We start from the raw sequence: 23896 nt of genomic DNA on the forward strand, positions 1-23896 counted from the left end.
AATAAGTGGAGCACACTCAAAGAGCCACATTCATGAGATACTGGATTTTTCACTTGATATCGTAATTGGATGAGACTTAAAAGAAAGTGAGCATATTTTGCAAATGGGAGGGGTGTTAACCACTGACAACCACACTCATAGGGTCCACTATATTAGCCCGTCTGCAAAGATGGCTGCCCACAATTCCTTCTGTCCATATATATATTCCCCTTTTTAATGTGACTATTTCACCTGCCAGCAACTGAAGGGCTTTATTTCCATTTCCCCTTGTGACTTGTTTGACTAACAGCAAGAAGCAAAAGTAATGCTATTCCAATTCTAGACCTGGGCCTTAAGAGGCATGGCAGCTTCTGCTTTTACTCTCTTGAAACTTAATGTCATTTTTTTTAAAAGCTTAGGCTAGACTACTCATCATGAGGGACCACATGAAAAGGGATAGGCCCAGCTAGTTTCCACCCATTCCAGCCACTCCAGATGAGGTGCCAGACATGCAAATGAAGCCATCTTGGATATTTCAGCTCCAGCTGAGCTTCCAGCTAAATGCAAGTACATTCAGTTGATACCTCATAGAGCAGAACCACTGAGCTGACTTCATGCAAGTCACAGAATTGTAAGAAATAACAAATCATTGTTGATTTAAGTCAATACATTTAAGGATTTTTTTTTTTTTTTGTTATCCAGTTGTAGATGAATTATACAGCCTGGGGGAAAAAGAAGATAGCACACTGTTAGTTGCCTCATCAATATTTATCCCCAGCTTCTCTTTCCTTGTTAGTAGGTCTCATCTCCCACCTGGAAGCTGAAAACACCTTTCCCAGACTCTGGAAGCTACAGCACAGGCATGTCGCCCAATTCTAAACAACAGGAACCTGGCGCAGTGGCTCAAGCCTGTAATCCCAGCACTTTGGGAGGCCAAGACGGGTGGATCACGACGTCAAGAGATCGAGAGCATCCTGGCTAACACGGTGAAACCCCGTCTCTACTAAAAAATACAAAAAACTAGCCGGGCGAGTTGGCGGGCGCCTGTAGTCCCAGCTACTCGGGAGGCTGAGGCAGGAGAATGGCGTGAACCCGGGAGGCGGAGCTTGCAGTGAGCCGCGATCCGGCCACTGCACTCCAGCTTGGGCGGCAGAGCGAGACTCCGTCTCAAAAAAAACAAAACAAAACAAAAACAAAAACAAAAAAAACAATGGGACATGAGAGGAGGTCTGCTGGGTGGAATATTTGGAAACAATTTTTTTTTCTCGTTAAGAAAAAAGAAATGCCCAAGGAAAACCTTGAAATGCCCCTTCCATTCTTGCTTTTGGACATTTTTTGGGAGAGGGTATGATGCTTAGCACTCCTGCAGCCACCTTGGGGCCAACAATAGAATCCTTATTGCTACCTGGTACAGTGAAGTAGAAAGCTACAAAATTCTTGATTTCTAATGACATCATATGGGATGAACCAACCCAGGAACAGTCTGACTCTGGACCTCTTTTAATGTTAGAAATAAAATCTTATTTGTAAACCACTGTTAGTTGTACAGGTTGTTGACATAGGCACTGAAGTGTCCCCAAATGGTGATGAATAATGAAACAAAAGTCAAAGACAGCAAGTCTAGTGCCAAATTTTTTGATGCCTATGGGTAAGAAGCTGAAGACAGTGAGCTATTTTTTCTTTTTTTAATTTATTTTTTATTTTTGTGGGTTATATATAGATGTATATATTAGTCCACTATTTTCAATAGTGAGAAGGGATGTTGTCACTTAGTATAATGCCTTTTTCACAGCTATCATAGAAACTGTATATACATGTAGTATAGAAAATGAGGATAGATTTCTGACTTAAACTGCCTATTTCATTTGTGTGCCTAGTTACACCTAATTTAAGATTCTACAATACAGCATTGCTAGCAGTTACTGTGAGAATATTTCAAGCTCCCTATTTGGTGGAAATACATTTCATTTTTTGTTCCAAGTTTATGAATATTAGAACCTACCTAAAAAGGAGCTTTTAAAAACTTGAAGAAAGGAAAAGGGAGGGCCTACTCTTCTTGCCTGTGTTACTTCTTGTTACTGCTGATTGAGATGCTAGAGATCACATTGGGTGAGGTGTGTCTTAGAATACAGCTGAGCAATTCACTTTTAACAGTTTCCATCTGAGTGCAAAAAACTGGCATGTGCAGAAAATTTGATATTCTGACTTGGTGGGATTCTAGGATTTGTTCTATTTTTTTATTTCTGTAATTGTTGTAGGGACATATGGCCCTGTACCTTTTGGGCAGCAGGAGCCAGAATAGCAGGAACATTCTGACAAAATTCTCACTCAGCATGAGACGGAAGCAGTCCCCTTGACACACTGATGAAGTGCCCATTTAGCATTACAAGTGTTTGAGAGATGGACATACAACTAAAACTCACTCAAAATATATATTGACACAGAAAAAGTAAATACAATCTGCTGTCATTAACCTTTCTTCTCACCAATGAGACATGTTAAATATCTGAAATTAATAAAGGAATTAAATTTTAAAAGTTTACTCATTCATGCATTTAACACATTTATTGAGCATCTGTTATATAAATGCACTGTTTTAGGCACAAGAGATAGAGCCATAAACAAGCAGATGAAATCACTGTTCTCAACTGAGGTACTAATCTGATATAAGAGAGGAGACAGAAATAAGTAAACATTATAAAGCAACTACATACTTTTACACAGTGTAAAGTGCAATTAAGAAAATATTATTGAATAGAGGTCAATTTTGGAATGGTTGGGCAGGGAAGACCTTCTGAGGTGACATGAAGTTGGCCTAGGCACCATGCGAAGCTATGCCATGGTGAAAAGTGTTCCAGACATAGTAGACAGCAACAGCAGAGGCCCTGAATGAGAATGAACTTGGCTTATCTGAAGAGTAGAATGAAGGCCAGAGTGGTAGGATACATACTAATAATAGAAGAAAAATGATAGAAAAGAGAGGGTTTGAATAGGTGGGCAGGAATTGGACAACATGGTGTCTCATATGTCATAATAGAAGTTTGGATTTTATTCTACCTGCAGTGAGAAGTTGTTAATAAAAAAAATCTATATACTGGAGTTTGAGAAAGAATTATGTCGATGATAGCATAAACCCTCAATCATTTGCCACATAAACTCCAAACTTCAGCAGAGACTTAGGGAGATCAAAGGGACTACCATAGGATTACCCACTGGCTAAAATTCGGATCCATGGCAGTTGGTCCTGACTGGAATTAGACTTCCTTGTCTGTTGCCCTCATTGCAGTGGGTCTGAATGTCTCTGTCGACTGTGAATTCGTCTCCCTCTATCTGTGGCATTGAGAAGGTGGCCTAGACTTTTGGAGTCTGTCCCATTGTCCTATTACCTGGGGATTTGCTGCCCTTCTTCTGGAATTTTGGGTATTTGTTTTCAGGGCATATTTAAAGGCCTCCTGAAAGCAATGTTAACAATAGCAGAATGTTTTTTATGGTCTTCTACTCAGACTTGGATTTCTAAGAACCAAGGATGGAGGCTGTGTTTCCAGATCTAGTCAAATCCCTTCCAAACATAAAGCAACAAAGTGCCTTTTAAACTTGGACTTGTACTGTTTAATGCTCTGGAAACAAATACTCAAGCTTCAGTCAAAGGAGGGAAAGCAATGTTCAGGAAGCTTCCTGAAAGTTTTTTGAAAGCAATTTTCATGCATTAGTATTTTATATATATATATATACATATATATATATACATATATACATATATATATATACATATATATATATATATACACACATATATATATATATACACACACACATACACACACACACACACGAATCGCTAATGAGACAATTGATCTTCAGGAACTAACATGAAATAATTGGGGTCTCTTGGTATTGTTATAGATAAATGTTGAAGAAGTTCATTCATTCTTTCAGATATTAATAGAGCACTTACTGTGTACTAGGAACTGTGATAGATTCTGGGAATTTAATGGTGAACAAGATAAATTCTCTGCTATCAAGGAGCTTATATTCTAACAAACTTAAAATTTACTAAGTGTTTTCTGTATTTCAGCATTGTTACTAAGTGCACTAACTCAGTGGGGAAGCTAGACAATAAACAAAGAAGTATGTAATAAGAATTAATAGTAAGTGCTATAAAGAATACTAAAGCAGGTTATGGTAGAGAGATTAATGGCAGCCTGAAGATGTCCATGTTTCAATCCCCAGAACCTGTGAATATGTTACCTTACGAAGCAAAAGAGGCTTTGCGAACATAATTAAGGGTTATCTGGGCAGGCCCAATGTAATCATAAGAGTCCTTATAAGACGAAGGCACAAAGGTCAAAGACATAGGAAAAGAGAAGATTTAAGGATAGAAACGAAGAGGAGAGATGTTACACTTCTGGCTTTGAAGATGGAAAAAGTGAACATGAGCCAAAACAAATAAAACATAGAACAAAACAAAATCCACAGGTGACCTCTAGAACAGCGGTCCCCAGTCTCTGGGCCATGAACCAGTACTTATCTGTGGTCTGTTAGGAACCAGGCCGCCCAGCAGGATATGAGTGGTGAGTGGCGGACAAGCAAGCATTACCAACTGACCCCTGTCTCCTGTCAGGCCGGTGGTAGCATCAAATTCTCATAGGAGCCTGAATCCTACTGTGAACTGCATATGCAAGGGATCTAGTTTGTGCCCCTTATGAGAAACTAATGCCTCCAAAAGGCTCACACCGCCAAACTGCCCCCATCTGTGGAAAAACTGTCTTCCACAAAACCAGTCCCTGGTGCCAAAAAGGTTGGGGACCGCTGCTCTAGAAGCTGGAAAAGAGGAGACATATTTTCCTCTAGAGCCTACAGAAGGAATATAGGCCTGCTGGCACCTTGATTTTAGTCTTATGAAACTGATTTTGGATTTCTGACCTCCAGAAATATAAAGCAATGCATTTGTTTTGTTTCAAGTCACTAAATTTATGGTAATTAGATACAGCAACAGTAAGAAATGAATACACAGGTTTACAGGATGGTGAATTATGGAGGGTGCTCAGGAGTGGCCTCTTTGAGGTGCTGGCCTTCAAACAGAAAAATGAGCAAAGTGAAGGAATGAACCATCTGGTGGGGAGAAAAGCGTTCCAGCCAGAGGGAACAGCAAAACAAATGCTCTGAGAAGGGATTCCTCTCAATGTGTTTGAGGACTAGCAAGAAGGCTTTGTGTGAATGAGCAAGAGGAAAAAGTTGGTAGGTGATGTCAGAGACATAGCCAGGGTCCAGATTCGGAAGGACCTTTCGACTTGCTAAGCATTTGGACTTTATTCCAAGAATAATGGGAAGTCATTGGAAGGTTGTGAGCAGGGTTATATGCTCTTCTTATTTTTAAAAGGCACAATGTAACTCAAAAATGGAAAATCGGCTTTAGGCTGTAGCTGTCAGCACAGGGGAAAGGGAAAGCAGAGAGATGGGTTGGGAGAGCTGAGACTGAAGTTATCCAGCTGAGGGGTGCAGAAGTGCGGACTGCAATGACAGCAGGCAGAAAGGACTATCTGTTCTAGATGGAATGGACAGGAATTTGCTGGTAGATTGGATCGAAGGTATGAGACAAAGGAGACATGGATAATATCAAGGATTTTGATACTACAGATTTGAAACATTCTGAGAGGGACAGGTTTGTGATGGAAAATCATGAGTCTAGTTTTAGATATGTTTTAGAAGCTTATTGGACAGCCAAGTAGAGATGTCAGGTAGGCAGCTGGACATAATACCTGAAGTTCAGGAGAGTGGTTGAAGCTGGTGTCATCATTTGCAGAACGCTGGATAGTACATAAAGCAAGGGACAGCGTGTGTGGATAGATCCTAAAGACAGAGCCCTAGGGCACTCCAGCCTTTACAGTCCTGGAAAAAGGGAGCTTATCAAAGGAAAAAAAAAGACAGAAAGAAGGAAACACAACTCTTATTACTTCCATCTTCAGGACAATTCAAAGCCACTGTTTTTGACTTCCTAGCTCGAGTGAAGCTTGAAAAATGGCAACTTGCACCTTTGCAAAACTCCTAATGAGTAGCCATTGGCTTGGTCTGTTTGCCCTGGCTCTGGGTGAGCTTTTAAAATGCCAGTGAGCTCTAATTGTGTTGATTGCTTAACAGCTGTGAATACAAGATGCTGACACCAGAACTGCAACTCATTTTGCGAAGGGCACCATCCTTTTCCCACTAATGACTGCTGAGCAGAGCCACCTGAAGCCTGCATGGGTTTAGCAGCAGCTGCACTTCTGCTCTAAGAAATAGCTCACTGCAGTCAGATCAAACTGAAGCTCTTCCTTGCTTTTCCTCGAAGCTTGGGTACTTATTGTCGGAGCATTAACCAGTAAGAGTCCTAGCTTAACTGGTGCACAGTGCTTTATGTTTGATAGGGATTTGGTTAGGCCTACAAACTATCTGAGCTAAGAACCTTGAGAAACTCCTGCTATGGTTAGCTCTTTCTGTGACTTTGCAGTGTGACCAGGAATGAGGACAGAATAAGAATTTGCTGCCTCTATGATAGAACTGTTTAAGCACTAGAACACTGGAACTAGATCTACAACACATGCATTTAATTTCCTCTTCAACTCCCTTACTCCTTTTTTCAATATGATGGTAATGACCTTTTTTAATTTTATTTTTTATTTTTTTTTAAAAAAGCCTTCTGCTTTACTTCCCACTCTTCCTCTTCCCAGGGACTCACTTTCTTCCTGACTGCTTGCCCATTATAAATACTCAGCTCCCTGTGTTATCATCCTGCTTAGAGCAGCCGCGATCAGCCTTGGCTGAACATTGGAATTACCTGGGAACTTTTAAAAATCCGCAAGTCTGGGTCTCGCCTCCAGATATGCCAGCTTAATTGTCTTGAGTGTGGCCTGGATATTTGGGTTTTCAAAAGTTCCCCATGTAATTTTAATGTGCAACCGCTGTTGAGTATCACTATCCTCCAGACTCTCTTGTGTGTTCCAAATTAACGAGCAGCTGATATTAGAAATCTCACTTACCAGGAGAAAAGGGTGAACACTCCCCCCGCCCCCCGGGGTCTTCTCCTTTTCCAGGTGACACTTCTTTATAGCAGTGCGTGAAAGAGAAGCCCTGCTGCCTGTAATCTCCCTCAAGGGAGTGTAAAATCCAGGCAAAGACAAGATTGCAGAGGAGATACCTTGGGGGAAAGTAGGATCCTAAATACTTACACCTGGAGGCACTTACCTTTAATACTGAATTTGTCAGATGCAAATTTGTCTGTGCAAACCAGGGCCTTATTTCTAGCTTCCCCTCAGGAGTTTTGGGAAGTGCGCTAGTACTCTGTAACAGGGTTGTAAAGCACCACCTCTGCTCGCCAGGGAACCCTCTGGAAAGGAGGTGGAAAAAGACGCTTCCACCCTTGCAACTCAAAGTGTGTTCCTTGGCCAGCGGGATTCATTACCTAGTATTTTCTTAGATATGTGGTATTTGGGGGCCAGTCCCACACCTATTCAATAAGAATCTCCATCTGAACAAGATGCCCAAGGGATGATATGCAAGTTTGAGGAGCGCTGGTTTAACTTGAGGGTAACGAAAAGTGCGAAACCGTACTTTGCAGGAGAAGCTAGGTGGAGGGCGCCACTTATTCTTCCTCTTGCAGCCGGGTCTTTTTGTAGTGAGTGGCAAAGCGGGAGGCTGGCAGGCCAGGGTGCTGGACTGGGTCAGGCGCGGCCCCGCCTCCCTCCTGGGTCCTTGCCCTGCGCGCCGTTGCTGTGGCAGCGCAGGACGCGGCTAGAGCTGGGGCTGCCGCGACCTCCACCTCCTCTTCCAAGGCCTCCCGGTACCCCTGGCTCGGGCCCAGCCTGCTGCTCCGCCATGCCCTGGAGGAGGCGCAGGAACCGGGTGAGTGCCCTGGAGGGCGGCCGGGAGGAAGAGGCGCCCCCGGAGGCTGCCGCTGTGCCTTCGGCGCTGTTAACGTCCCCGCAACAGACGGAGGCGGCGGCCGAGCGGATTCTGCTCCGGGGCATCTTCGAGATCCGGAGGGACAGCTGTGACGTGGTACTGAGCGAGCGAGCACTGCGGTGGCGGCCCATTCAGCCCCAGCGCCCAGCGGGTGAGTGTCAGGCCCCAGGCGTCTTCGCCTCCCTCCGCGCCGCCTCCCCCCTCCGCGCCTCCTCCCTCTCCCCGGCCCAAGGCCTGCCACCCGCGCGCTTTCGCTCCACCCTCTCCTTCTCTCACCTCCCCTCCCCAGGCTCTCCTCACAGCCGGGACAGGTTACCGAATCCCCAAGTCGCCGCTGCTTCCTTCCCAACCCGGAACTCAAGCCCCTCGCCCCACCCCAGAATCTCCAGGGATTCATTTCGCTACCTAGCCTTCTCCCGCCTCCGGGACGTTCCCCGGACAAACGTCACACTCAGCTTTTGTTCAGCGTCTCAGCAGAAAATCTTGAGCCCCAAAGGGGAGGTAATTTACAAATGTGAGAAGGTCACCTACTCCGCCCCTCCAAGTTGAAAAAGTTTTAATCCATCAACTTTGATGGTACATTGAAACTATAAACATTTTACACATTATGCATACACAAGAGTTCTGAATCCAACTCTCATTTTGCTGACTTGAAAATGTAACACCAGAGCTTTGGGAGCGTTTCTGGATTTTTTTCTGCCCCTCACCTTCCTTGCCATTGTCAAGAATTAAGACATCTTCAGGCTCAGTCTAGAAACTTTTGATTTTTAATATTGACCCTAGAATATTGGATCACAGTTTTGCGATACTTAGTTACGTCAAGCGGTTTGCCCACGTTTGCCTTTTATTGACTTAAAATTTTAGTTACCTAAAAAAGTTAGAATGCTGTAGTTTACAACAGAAATACTTCGAGTCTATTTTCACGTCTTAGTCAAATAGCTTTATAAACTTACAGATAACTTATAAAGACCATTTTACAAGTCTTGTAGACTTTCATATAGTCTTATTTCTAAGTCCAAACTCGAGAAATACTCCCCATTGTTGAATTAGTTCAGCTGTGAGTGGTGAAAGAGATGAAATGGGGGAGGAACTACATCAAGGTTACTCTACTTGCTAGGAGATGACTTATGGGAAACGGAATTTGGTATTCAACCTCTTTTAGCTAAATACAAATTTATGAAATTAAAAAAAATTGCCTTCCCCTGTTGGAAAACAAGACAGAGTGTGCTATTTATGTTACAGAATAGAAAGACTCACTGTCTTCAAGTTTCTTGCTCAAAAGTCTAACGAAATGAAACCAACTAGCCGGGGTCTCAGCACTGGTTGCGATTGTGAATTCTGCCTGTGCTGCATGTGCCATGGTCGCTCACTTCATGAAAACAGTCTTTGACCTTAAAGTGTTTTCAGGTGTTCTAAAAGCCAAGGTGTAGTATTTTCTTGAACCGTTTAAGTTAAAAGCTAGGGATATAGCTATAGAATTATTTGTAAGTCTTTCAGGCAATTCGAGTTATGCAATATAGAAGTTTATAATTAGAATTTGGATTAGCCCAAAGAGTCAATTTAACCTACAATGCAGCTGAAATACTATAGAATTAAAATGAGACATTGTGCAATAAGAGGTCATACAAACCAGTGTTGCAGTATTTGTATACAAAAAAGCAAACAATGACATGAGAAAAATACTGTTTTATATTGAGTGATGATTAAGGAAAAATAGGTTTAATTAGCGCACCCCTGGCAGTAGAGTTCTAAAATACATCTTGATGGATTTGTAACTTTAAAGGTTGTAAGTACTGATTCTTTGTTTAATTATACCCTAAAATCATTTGATTGTCTGTCTTTTCCTTCAAACAGGTGTACCCTTTTTTCTTTGTAATTAAGAGCTGGTACTCAAACTACTTTGGGCCTGTAAAATTGGGGGCACAGAAGCCTAGAGCCTTAGTAAGTACTTCTATTTATGGAAAAAAACAAGAGATGTTTTGTTTAGGTAAAATATAGCCAGACGTGATGGTGCGTGCCTGTAATCCCAGCTACTTGGGAGGCTGAGGCAGGTGAATCGCTTGAACCTAGGTGATGGAGGTTGCTGTAAGCCGAGATCATGCCACTGCACTGCAGACTGGGCAACAAGAGTGAACTTCCATCTCAAACACAACAAACAAAAACAAACACTGGGAAATAAAAAGGAGATATTAAGAGATGATATATTTAAATATTAGAAGTACTCACTGTTGTTGAGTAAGCTTAAATGTGAGTGGTAAAAGATTAAATGGAAGAGGAGCTACATCAAAGTTACTGTACTTGGGAGGACATGATATGGTAGGATGTGGTGGGGAGAGAGCATGTCCATTGCTGATTGGCAAGTGACTGGCTGCCTCAGAAAAGGATGAGGGTGGGTAGGGGAGGTCACTGGAGATTATTTTTAACATACCTATATTTTCAAGACTGCTTAGTTTTTAAACCTCATAGTACCTTAATTGTTTTCACTGATGAAATAAAATACTATGTGATCTTTTTCTAATTTTCCATCTTGAGTAATGAGCAAAGACATTAATGTATTTTATGAAGACTTTGACTGCCAAAATTGGGACAAATTGATGGTCTTTTTGGCAGGGTAAATGAGCATAACTGTAGTAATTGTAGTTCTTTTTACTGGGTTAAGGGGTGACCTGGAATAATGGACGTGTCACCCTTCCCTATAGAAGTGAGGCTTTCGAAAAGAGGCTATAAGTCAAGTTGGGAGGCACAAAAGTATCAGCACTTTTTGGGGATCTTTTAGGTAGAAAAATATTTTAAATCAAACGTGTGATGTTATGCATGTACTTCTTAAGCACATTAACTCAACCAGATCCAACAGCTGGTCTAATAACTTTTTAATTGTTTAAAAAAATTTAATTGACACATTGTAATTGTACATATTTATGAGATACTATTTGATGTTTTGATATTTATGTTGTACAATTATCCTATCAGAGTAGTGTTTCCTTCATCTCACACGTTCATCATTTCCTCACATGTTCATCATTTCGTTGTGGGTTAGAACATTCAAAAGACTCTTCTAGTTATTTTGTAATATACAGTATTTTACTGTTAACCATAGTCACCGTACTATGCAACAAAACCCCAGAATTTATTCTTCCTACCTAGTTACAACTTTGTGTCTGTTGACTAACCTCTCTCCATCCTTCCTTTTCCCCTCCCCTTCCCAGTCTCTGGTAACCACTATTCTAATCTCTGCCTTATCTGTATCAACCTTTTATAATAGAAAAAGATTCCACATGTGAGTGACATCATGTGGTATTTATCTTTTTGTGTCTGTGTTACTTCACTTAACATGATGTCCTTCAGGCTTATCCATTCACAATTGACAAGACTTTATTTTTTTGTGACTGACTAGTATTCCATTATGTTTATATATCACATTTTCTTTATTCATCTATTGTTGTATGCTTAGGTTGATTCTATATCTTGGCCATTGTGAATAGTGCTGCAATAAACAACGGGAGTGCAGATCTCTTCAACATAATGATTTTATTTCCTTTGGATGCATGCCCAGTAGTGGGATTGCTGGATCATATGATACTTCTATTTTTGATTGTTTTAGGAACTTCCATGCTGTTTTCCATAATGACTGTACTAGTTTACAATCATACCAACAGTGTGTGTTCCCTTTTCTCCATATCTGTGTCAATGCTTATTTGTTTTTGTCTTTTTGGCAATAGCCATTCTAACTGGAGTGAGGTGCATCTTCTTGTGGTTTTGATTTGCATTTCCCTGACGATTAGTGATGTTAAGCACCTTTTAAATGTACCTGTTGATCATTTGTGTGTCTTCTTTCGAGACCTGTCAAAATCTTTTGCCCATTTAAAAAATCAAGTTGGCCAGGTGCAGTGGCTCACGCTTGTAATCCCGGCACTTTGGGAGGCCGAGGCAGGCAGATCATGTGGTCAGGAGATCGAGACCATCCTGGCTAACATGGTGAAACCCCGTCTCTACTAAAAATACAAAAATTAGCTAGGTGTGATGGTGTGTGCCTGTAGTCCCAGTTACTTGGGAGGCTGAGGCAGGAGAATCGCTTGAACCCGAGAGGTGGAGATTGCAGTGAGCTGAGATGATGCCACTGCACTCCAGCCTGACGACAGAGGGAGACTTCATCTAAAAAAAAAAAAAAAATTGTTATTATTTTTTCTGTTGAATTAAGTTTCTTATATATTTTGGATTTTATCCCTTTGTCACATGTATAGATTACAAATATTTTTCTCCCATTCTGCAGCTGTTTTCACTTTGTTAATAGTTTAAGGTGCAAAGGTTTTTAGTTTGATTTAATTTTATTTTGTCTGTGCTTTTGAAGTCTTATTTTTAAAATCCTTGCTCAGCTCAGTGTTGAGAATGATTTCCCTTTTTTCTTCTAGTAATTTCATGGTTTCAAGTTTTACATTTTAAATCTTCAATCTATTTTGATTTTTGTATATGGTGAGAGGGAGGGGTCTAATCTCATTCTTCTGCATGTGAATATCTAATTTTCCTAGTACCATTTGTTGAAGAGACTCTTTTTCCCAGTGTATGTTCTTAACATCTTAAAAAAATCAGTTGGCTATTGTAGGTGCAAAAATGTATTTCTAGGCTTTCCGTTTTATTTCATTGGTCTGTCTGGTTTTATGCTGGTTCCATGCTGTGTTAATATAGTTTCATCGTATATTTTGAAGTCAGGTGGTATGGTGCTTCCAGTTTGGTTCTTTTTGCTCAGGATTGCTTTGGCTATTTGTTTTGTGTGTGTGTGTGTGTGTGGTTCTATATGAATTTTCAGATTGTTTTATTTCTGTAAAGAATGGTGGTTTTCTGATAGAGATTCCATTAAATCCATAGATCACTTTGGGTAGTATGGCCATTTTAACAATATTAATTATTTCAATCCATGAACATGGACTATCTTCACATTTATTGATGTGGGAAGATAATTTCTTTCGTCAAAATTTTATACTTTTCCTGTAGAGATTCTTTCACTTCCTTGGTTGTTTATTTCTAGGTATCTTTTTAAAAAAACTACTATAAATGGAATTGTTTTCTTGATTTTTTCACATAGTACAATATTAGTGTATAGAAATGCTACTGATACTTATATGTTGATTTTGTGTCTTGCCACTTTACTGAATTTATTCTAACAGTTATTTTGTGGAGCATTTTGGGTTTTCTATCTATAAGATAGTATCTTCTGCAAACAGAGACAGTTTGACATGCTTCTTTTCAATTTGGATGCTTGTTATTTCTCCTGCCCAATTTATCTGGCTAGAACTTTCAGTAGTATGTTGAATAGAAATTGTGCAAATGGGCATCCTTCTCATTACTAATCTTAGAATTGATCTTATTATTGATCTTTTCCCATTCAGTATGATGTTAGCTGTGGATTTGTCATATGTGGCCTTCCTTGTGTTGAAGTGTGTACCTTCCATACCTAATTTGTTGAGTTTTTAATCATGAAATGATGCCAAATTTTGTCAAAGGCTTTTTCTGCATCTATTAAAATGATCTTACGGTTTTTGTCTTTCTGTTAATATGATGTATCACATTTACTGATTTGTGTGAAACCATTTTTGCATCCCTCTAATGAATTGCACTTGAACATAGCAAATTATCTTTGTAACGTGCTGTTGGATTTGGATTGCTAATATCTTGAGAATTTTTTTGCACCTGTGTTCATCAGGGATATTGTACTATAGTTTTCTGTGTTGTATTATTATCTGGCTTTGGAATTAGAGTAATGCTTGCCTTATGAAATGAGTTTGGAAGTATACCCTCTGTTTCAGTTTTCAGAAATATTTTGAAATGAATTGATATCGGTTTGTTTAATGTTTGGTTGAGTTCAGCAATGAAGCCATTCGTTTCTGGGCTTTTCTTTGATGAAATACTTTATTACTGATTCAATTTCTTCACTTATTATTGGTCTGGTCAGATTTTATATGTCTTCCTAATTTAATCTTGGTAGGTTGTGTCTGGGAATTCATTTTTTTCTGTGTTATCAAATTTGATGAAATTTGTTGAAAACTAACTCTAAATTTTGTTCATCTTTTGAAATTATTTTTAGTCTCGATTTCATTTGTTTCTCCTCTGAGTTGAATTATTTCCTTAGTTATACCAACTTTGGGATTAGTTTGTTCTTTTCTTTTTTCTCTTTTTTTAAGATGGAGTTTCGTTCTTGTTGCCCAGGCTGGAGTGCAATGGCGCTACCTAGGCTCACTGCAACCTCTGCCTCCCGGGTTCAAGCAATTCTACTGCCTCAGCCTTCCTGAGTAGCTGGAATTACAGGCGTGTGCCACCATACCTAGCTAATTTTGTATTTTCAGTAGAGACGGGGTTTCTCCATGTTGGTCAGGCTGGTCTCGAACTCCCGAACTCAGGTGATCCAGCTGCCTCGGCCTCCCAAAGTGCTGGGATTACAGGTGTCAGCCACCGTGCCTGGCTGATTAGTTTGTTCTTGATTTTGTAGTGTCTTGAGGTGCATCATTAGGCTGTCAGAAATCTGTTGTCTTTTTTGACAGAGGCATTTATTGCTATAAACTTACCTCTTAAAACTGCTTGTGCTATGTTTCAGTATGATGTATTTTCATTTTCACTTGTCTCAAGAAAAATTTTATTTTCCTTTTTAATTTCTTCATTGACCCATTGGTTGTTTAGGAGCATGTCGTTTCCATGATTTGTGAAGTCGTCAGTTTTTCTCGTTGATTTCTAGTTTATTTCTTTCCTTCTTTTCTTTCTTTCTGAGACAAGGTGTTGCTTTGTCTCTCAGGCCCAAGTGCAGAGGCACAATCTTGGCTTAGTGCAACCTCTGCCTCCTGGGCTTAAGCAATCCTCTCACCTCAGCCTCCCAAGTAGCTGGGATTACAGGTGTGTGCCACCGTGCCTGGTTAAATTTTTGTTGTTGTTGTTTTTGTTTATTTGTTTTGTATTTTTAGTAGAGAGGGCTTTCACCATTTCACTGTGTTGCCCAGGCTATTCTCAAACTGCTGGGCTCAAGCAACCTGCCCACCTTGGCTTCCCAAAGTGCTGGGATTATAGCCATGAGCCACCATGCCTGGTCTGATTTCTGGTTTTATAACGCTATGGTCAGTAAAGATACTTGATATTATCTTAATCTTTTAAAATTTGTTAAGACTTGTTTTGTGGCCTAACATGTGATCTGTCCTCAAAAATGTTCCATGTGCATTTAAGAAGAATGTGTACCTGCAGCTGTTGGATGGAATGTTCTGTAAGTGTCTGCTAGGTGCATTTGGTCTGTGGTGCAGCTTAAGTCCAGTATTTCTTGATCTCTCTGTGTGTGTTTGTATATGTATGTATGTCTAGATAATTTATTCATTATTGAAAGTGAGCTGTTAAATTGTCTTATTATTATTGTATTGGAGTTTATCTCTTTAGATTGAATATTTGCTCTATATATCTGGGTACTTAGGTATTAGGTACATGAATGTTTATAATTATTATATCCTGTCATTGAATTGATCCCTTTATCATTATATTATGACCTTCTTTGTCTCTTTTTACAGTTTTTGACTTAAAGTATATTTTGTCTGATATGAATATTGCTACTCCTGCTCACTTTTGGATTCTGATTGCATGGAATATCTTTTTCCATTTCTTCACTTTCAGTCTGTCTTTAATGGTGAGGTAAGCCTCTTTTAGGCAACATGTAGTTGAGTTTTTCTTTTTTTTTTTTTCCAGTCATGCAGCTACTTTATATCTTTTAATTAGATAATTTATTTACATTCAAGATTTTTATTGATAAGAACTTATATCTGCCATTTTGTTAATTGTTTTCTGGTTGTCTTGTAGATTCTCAATTCTTCTTTCTTTCTTGTTTACCTCTGTGGTTTGGTCATTTTCTGTGGTCCTAAGCTTTGTTTCCTTCTATCTCTTGTTTATGTATCTCTTGTAATTGCTTTCTTTGTGAATACCATGGGGCTAACATAAAGAGAATTGTAGTTATAATAAACTATTTTAAGCTGATAACAAGTTAACTTTGGTCACATAAAAATACTCGACTTTCCCCCCAATCCCTAATTGATATTTTTGTTGCCTTTATTTCTTTAGCATGTGTTCCTTAGCCATTGTAGCTCTTGTTGTTTTTGACCAGTTTTACTTTAAACCTTCATCTAGAGGATTGAGAGATTTACACAGTAACATGATATCACTGGGGCATTCTGAGTTGGATTTATAAATTTACCTCTGTTGGTGAAGTTTATACTCTCACATGTGTTCATGATAGTTACCATGTTTTCATTTACAGCTGTAGCACTCCCGTAAGCATTTATTGTAAGGCTGGTGTAGGGGTGATGAATTCCCTCAGCTTTTGCTTGTCTGGGAAGGCCTTTAGTCTCCTCCAGGATAGTTTTGCTGGATATCGTATCCTTTATCCTTGGCTGATAGTTTTTTTTTTCTTTTAGCACCTTGAATAAGTTATCCCTTTCTCTCCTGGCATACATCAGTAATTTAAGGTTACTGATGAGAACTCTACTGATAGTCTAATGAGGATTCCCTTACATGTAAATTGATGCTTTTCTCTTGCAGATTTTAGAATTCTCTGTCTTCAACTTTTGACAGTTTGTCTATAATGTGCCACAGAGAGAATCATTTTGGGTTGAATCTAATTGGGAATCTTTGTGGTTCCTTAATCTGGATGTCTGTATCTCCCCCAATATTTGGGAAGTTTTTAGCTATTATTTCATTAAATAGGTTTTCTGTGCCTTTCTTCAACTTTTCTCCATCTGCTAGTTCTATAATGCAAAAACTTGTTTACTTCTTTTTTAAAACTTTGGGTTATTTCACAAAATGTATTCTCAGATTTTGAAATTCTTTCTTCTGCTTGATCTGATCTGTTCTGGAAGCTCTCAATTGTGTCTTTTATTCACGGCATTCTTCAGATTTCTGTGTTTTAAATGATAGATCTTGTTTTAATTTCTCATTTTATAACTTTCCTGACTTCTTTGGGTTGTTTGTATTCTCTTGTATCTTGCTGAATTTCTTTAAGATCATTATTTTAAATTTTGTTTCAGGCATTTTATAAACACCCTTTTCTTTGGGGTCTGTACTAGAGACTTACTGTGTTCCTTTGGCGGTGTCATGTGTCCTTGCTTTTTCATGTTTCTTGTGACATCTGCACATCTAGTGGAATAGTCACATTTTCTAGTTGTATGCAGTAGCTTTCATAGGGAGAGACTTTTCTTGTAGGTGGGTCCTAGAGTGTTGGTTGGGTATGGTACATTGGCTTTGGTTTGGGGTGGATTCAGTAGCATGGTCTCTGTGTAGTTTCTTCAGCTGTAATCTTCATCAGCAATGTCTGTGATTGCCTCAGTGCCCTAGGCTGCAGGAGGTTTTGATGGTGTTATAGTTTTGGTAGGGACAGGTGTGTCATGATAGTTGTCAGGCTGGACTCTTGCAGGCTGGGAGGGGTGACAGGCTGTCTTTTGGGCTCCCAGGCAGGAGAAAGTATGATTTTCCAGCTTTTTTTCTATGTTTATTTAAAACTTTGTTGTCTGGCTCACAGTGTTCTCTATCTAAAGTCTGGCCAGTGGTGGTGGTCATATCGCAATCACTACAACTTCAGATTTTCTAGACCTTTTCCATTTTAGTGACTTTCAGCCTTCATTCGCTTCCATTCATGACCACAGAATAGATGTCATCTCTATTGAAGGCAAACTCATCCCATCCCTTCAGCTTCATCTAGAAATTTGCTTCATCTGTTACACTTTCTTTCTTTGGTTTTTAGCCTTCACTTCTACCGGCTTTTTCACTTAAGCACAGAGATATGTTCAGGACTCTCCCATTCTAACAGTCCCTGCCTTGATCCTACCAGCTTCTGTCTCTAGCTGCTACTTGCTTTTTATTTTAATTTTTTTCTCACTTGCTCTGATAAGCTGCTGGAAAAATTGGCTTACTCTCACCACCTCCTTGAGATTAATTGCTCAATCAAGTGGGAACTTTCAGTCCTCATCTTTCTGTATTTCTCCTTCATTTGACTTTGACTTAACTCTCTTGGTTTTTGTAATACCACCAGCACCTAGTTTATCAATCTCCCATTCTATCTGCCTGCCAAATGGTAGAGTCCCAAGGAGTGTGGTCTGATCTGCTGTTCCTCATTACATGCTTTCTGGTCAGCATTGCCCACTGTGGTTCTCATCTACCATCATCCACCTCCAGGAGTGCCATAAATTTAGTAAATTTACAAGAGAAGCATTTTTTATTGCTCCATAGACTAACTCTGATCTTTTGTTCCCTATCATGGTTATGGAACTCACTATTCAGCATCAGCTGTCAGAATATTTAACTTTGCTATGTAGGTTTGTGTAAGTTATGAGACAGTAATTAGGATAACTAGAATTAGCTTATAGCTTATGTAGGATAGATCATAGAATTGCATATGTAAATAGTGAATATTTTGGCTTAATATGTGAAGGAGTATTTAGGAAGCTATCTGGAATGTTTTCTAAGCCAGGATTCTGAAGGTAACTCCAGCTTCACTGTCCCTTACTCACTATTTCTAAACACCCACCAATCCTGCCTACATTATTTACTTAGTATTTCTCCAATCTACCATCCTTCTCTGACCAATCACTGCCCTAACTCAGGCCTTTATAATCTCTCACTTGACCTACTCCTTCACCTCCTTTGAACCTGTGCACAAATGTTAGCTTCTTAGTAAGACTTTCTCTGATCACCTGTATAAAATTCCCATCTGCTACATACATCCTGGTTCCCTGTATTGCCTTATATTCCTCAGTGGCATTTATCATCTTGTATATTATATAATTTCTAATCTCTGTCCTTTCTATCACCACCCCACTTCAAGATGGCAAGAATTTATCTGATATATTAGTGACTGTCCTAATAGGAAAAAAAAAAAATGGCACATTTATATTAGGGTAACTTGAGAAGAATTTTTAAAAGTCAGTATTTATAAAGGTGTAGATATAGAGATAGTGAAGTACTCTTGGGACTAGTAATAATTGGGCAGTTGATACCATTTTTAAGCCCAAAAGGGCATAGTGAAGGAACAGGTGCCTGAACCTGGATTCAGAGAGACTATGTAGAGAAGGCCACTAGGCAGGAGCTGTGGCCTTTGCCTCAGCTTGGCTGATTACCTCCCTAATACTCACTAATCCTAAATTACCCAAGTTCATTCTTTTCTGGCCCATTTCACAGTCCAAACCCAACTTTAAGCCAGAGGACAAGGGGAGCGTAGTCCGTGCAGTACGGCCTCCCAGTGCACAGGGCAGGTGGAGGGTGGAAACTAAATCTACATGGAGGAGAGGGAAGGTATTCAGAATATCTTTTTTCTTTACTGTCAGCACCTTAAAGAGTGCCTGGCATATAGATAATATTTGTTGAATGAATGAATTTGTTACTGCTTTACTGGCCGCATGAACTTTAGTTTTGTCTATTCTATTCTAACTTGATGACTACATTCCTACATACTTGATACCAACTCCTCATCAGCTACAAAAGCAGTATTCCCCTCTCCCCCTTTTTAAACATTAAAACTCTTAAAAAAAAATTCTTAGATGCATCCCCAATATATAACAGATAAAAGTATAGTAAACGATCCCAAGTCTGTCCGCTTGGGTTCCCTCTTTGCCTATCAGGAATGTGACTGTCTTGTTTGAAGCCCACTGAAGTAGAAAACGGGATGAGAGACACATTCTTCAATGTAGCATAAGATTTCCATGCTTGGCTCCTGCCTATCTCTGCATCCTTATTTCTCAGTAGTTTCCTTATGTTTTACTATCCTGTAATTGAAAGAATTACAAAACTAGTTCTCTATACATGCTTTCTTTCTGTTCCAGCTGCTGGGAATTAGCTTCCTTTGTGCTTTTTTTTTTTATTTGAATGATTACATGTTTACATTCATTAAAATTAATGAAGATTCATTACAGTTTTCTCTTTAGGCATAATTGGATCTCCTATACTGAGACATTGAATGAAACTTTGTTTTTTCCCCATTATATGTTAAGCTCCTTGAGATTCTTTTCAACTTTGCATTATTTCAGGATTTCTATCGTTAAGAGTTAAGGTTGGCCCACTTCTCTGATGTGAGGTTCACGGCAGGAAGGTTCCATGTCGCTCAGCTGCAGAGTAGAAAATACTGAGCAGGGCATAAATTGGGATGCTGCCATTATAATATAAACTGTGTTTATAAAAGGACATCATCAATTCAGAAAATACCTTTTTCATTGACTGCAGTGGTGCCTGGTGATCTTTCTATTACAATGTTAAATTATGGTCATTTTAATTATAGAATCATACATGAGTTTATTTATGTTAAAGTAATTATCAAGCTAGCTGTGACCTATGAGAAAAATCCTGAAGAAATGACAAAGGGATCAGGTGAGTGTTTTTGAAGTCAAGTGTGAAAAGTCAGACCACTCTGGGTCATGGGACCCTGCCAAGGCAGAGCAGGTCAAGTGCTGTGCCCAGTGGGACCAGTCCCCAGTATGGTGCCAGGGACTGGGTGTGAGATGCCAAAAATTGAGAATACACCTCAGAAAGGGGACAAGGACAGATACCACAGACTAATTTGCATTTTTCATGATTTAGCCCTAAGGTTGTGCTGATAATGGATCAGATATTTTCAGAGTTCAGTATTTTCAAAACCATCACTGATCACCTGTTGGCATTGTTTTACATCTCAACCAAGGACACACTTTTGGGACATTTGTTTAACAAGTGGTAAGCTTTTATTTGAAATGTTCGATTAAAGCAGAAGAGTCAGGCATTTTTTGTGCCTCCCCAAAGAAAGGTTTGTTTACTGTCCTGTGTGAATAAATATAATGTCATTATTTCCCATAAAGGAAAGGCTGATGGGGAGAGTAATGGGTAAGGTTAGGCAATCTTAAGCTCGTATAGTAGTATGTTTAAGAGTGATCAGTTTAGGGATCTCTGTGACAGAGATGCCAGCGCTCACAGTGCTATCTCATGTTGGAAACGTGTCTCCTCCACTTTTCCTCAGTCCTCTGAAATGATGGCCCTTTAGGGATTGACAGATACTATACATATTTCTGTGCAAGTTTCACATAACAATTCTTACCATTGCCATTTAAGAGTCACTCTGATATATTCTGTTTTCATTACAAACAAATGCTCATTATGATTTGTGAAATTAACTTCATAATTTCCTAATGGATAACACCTTGAAGTATGAAACGCGCTACAGGATCTTTTATAGCTTTCCTCCTCCAGCTATCTGTAATCTGCTACCATCTGTGGTGTAGGAAAGATTTCAGCAGTGACCACTGAAGGCCCTAAGATCTTGTCTCAACAAATAGCAAGGTGTGTAACGGACTTTGGACAGGTTGTTTAACACATCTGAGTTACAGATTATTCACCGGCAAAATGAGGGGCTTATATGATATTGCCTCTAAGTACTATCAGTTCTGACCACCTATGAACTTTCATTTTAAAGAAAATACCTATTTCTATGGCCTTTAGGCATTAGAGAATTTTGTCAAATTAAATAAATCTCAGTAAGGTTTGATGGTCAATGGGGCCCACCGTCTGGTGGGTGTGGAGGGGTGTTGTGTTTTACATCAGGAACTTCACAGCCCCTGAGAAATATAGGTCAAAGCCCTTTGCTCCCCTTACTCAGCTTTAGGGCACTGTGACTAGAGGTGGGCAATCACTTTGGGGTAGGTATTGTCATTGGAAAGGAAGAAACTATTTTCTGGAAGAAAACAATTGGTTGAGGCTAGCTTTAAGCAGCTGTTTCATAATGGACAAAATGACTAGCTCATCTATTCTTCATTTATTTCTCTGTATCCTCTATCAAATTTCTGAGTAAACATTTTACACTATGCTTGATTAGCGTTCAAATATTATGTTTCAAAGATTTTTTAAAAATAAAACTAGGCTTTCAAATCATAATTATGGCTTATAACTCTCTATTTTTCATATACTTACTATCTCAACTTACCAATTTCATGTTATGTTTTTTCAAAAGAGTATTCCTGCCACAACTCAGCTCAGCTCAATCAGAGCAGTGACTAGAAAATCTGAGAAAGCTGAGCTTCAAAATAAGGTCTGGAAAGTGTTTCTTATTGTTACAAGAGAATCAAAATGATTTTCCTGAGCTTTAAGTTTATATAAGTATTTACTTGAAACTTAGCAGTGTAAAAGATAATGTGCAAAAATGTGAAAATGAGAAAAAACAGTTTCAAAACAAGAGTTAGTGATTATGTGAGACTTAGCAGAGCAGAATATAGTCTAAGTATTAATCTGTCTAAGCTGTTTGGGAACAGATGTATGTGAAACAGATACCCGGTGTTCTGTTGTGTACACCCCAAGTGAGACATCTGTTGGTAGACCGTGTGGTCAGAAATAATGGAAGCAGGGGTTAAACCCCAATATGACCTATTACTCATGTGAATTATTGAAGGACTAATTACTCAGTAAAACATGATGCTTTGATTCATCAGTCTACACATTAAGAAAAAAGCCTCTTTAGAAAAAAAAATTAATTCTGTTCCTAAGCTGTCAAATTTGAGGAAATTTTTAAAAGATGGATGCAAAAACTCAAATTTCCATAGTAACTGCAAATACTGTCTGCTTATAAAGTTTTGAAATGTTTTGACAGGTCTACTAATTTATCATAAAAATAGCCTCAAAGATTTTAGCTTTTTGTTAAGGTAGGTTAGGTCTCACAGAAAACAAATGTAGAGTGAATTTTCTAAAGCAGGGCTGTCCAGTTAGACTTCCTGAAATGATGGGAGTGCACTGTGTCTGAACTGTTCAATACAGTTGCCACCAGCTACATGTGGCTATTGAACAGAAGCATGGCTAGTGTGACTGAGAAACTGAATTTTTAATTATATTTAATTTTCATTCAATAACTGCATGTGGCAAGTGGCAACTGCATTGGACAACACAGCTCTGACACATGAAGAGTTGAAAATGTTTACTTTATTCCCAAGCTTTCATTTTAGTCTTTGTTTCTACATAGAAAGGAAGATAATAGCTTTCAAAAAATGAACCTGAATATAGAACTGGTGTGGTTATGCAATTTGAGCTGCCTATTGAAAGATAAAGCAACTGAGTTGAAAGATTTCAAAGTGGCAGAGTCCTTTAACATATTTCATGGGCTAGGCATGGTAGCTCATACCTGTAATCCTAGCACTTTGGGAGGCTGAGGTGGGAGGATTGCTTGACCCCAGGAGTTTGAGACCAGCCTGAGCAACATAGCAAGACCCCATCTCAGGGAAAAAATGTGTGTATGTATATGCATACATATATATATATATATATATGCACACATACATATATACACACACATATATAAACATATTTTGTGTGTACAAAAATATTTTATGTGTAGATTAGTTGGTTACTAGTAAAGTTGAAGTCTTGTCTATAGAAATCATTGTATTTTTCATGGTCATTGTGCTACATTGTTTGAACTGAAATTTGGCAAATTCAATCTGTTTCTTACTGCAAGAATAGTACATAGATTTGAAATGGCACCCCTCTTAGTCTGTGTACTCTGACCCTGTGAACGTCTGGAAACTGTTATTCCTAAATATACTGTGACCACATGGCACCATCTGAAGGCAAACACTTTTTAAAACTGATCTACTTTTGTGGACCCATCCTCTCTCTCTTTCCTACACCCCCCATGGGGCCCTTTGTGGCTGGAACTGGCACAGAACTATTCCCCTAGGAGTGGATTCATTGAAGCCAAAGGACATGCAAATTGAGAATCAGATAGACTGGACCAAGGTCATTAAACCAGAGAGGTCAATCCAGATGGGGTTGTCCAAAGTAGGAAGTTCTGAAGTGAATTGCAGGGATCTAAACACAGTAAAGCTAAAGGAATAGAGAACCAGGGCAATGGATATAGAGAACAGAGCAATTGAGTATGCAGGAAGATGCTATTACTTAGACTGGACGTTTTTGTACCCTGTGTAATTTGAGAAAATGGACCATCCTTGACTGGGCACGGTGGCTC

At 39.2% G+C, this 23896-nt stretch overlaps 1 protein-coding gene across 1 annotated transcript in view; it reads left to right on the plus strand.

The window, feature by feature from the left end:
• Positions 1-7628: 7628 nt before the first annotated feature.
• The window catches only part of CERKL (ceramide kinase like), a 129505-nt gene continuing 113237 nt past the window's right edge, over positions 7629-23896 (plus strand). The window contains exon 1 of the mRNA XM_033229405.1: positions 7629-8068. Within this exon, the coding sequence (XP_033085296.1) occupies positions 7831-8068 (238 nt within the window). The 5' untranslated portion in view covers positions 7629-7830. The remainder of the gene's footprint in view (positions 8069-23896) is intronic.

The sequence above is a fragment of the Trachypithecus francoisi genome, unplaced genomic scaffold, assembly GCF_009764315.1.
Source record: "Trachypithecus francoisi isolate TF-2019V2 unplaced genomic scaffold, Tfra_2.0 Lachesis_group13, whole genome shotgun sequence".
Classification (NCBI taxonomy): Eukaryota; Metazoa; Chordata; class Mammalia; order Primates; family Cercopithecidae; genus Trachypithecus; species Trachypithecus francoisi.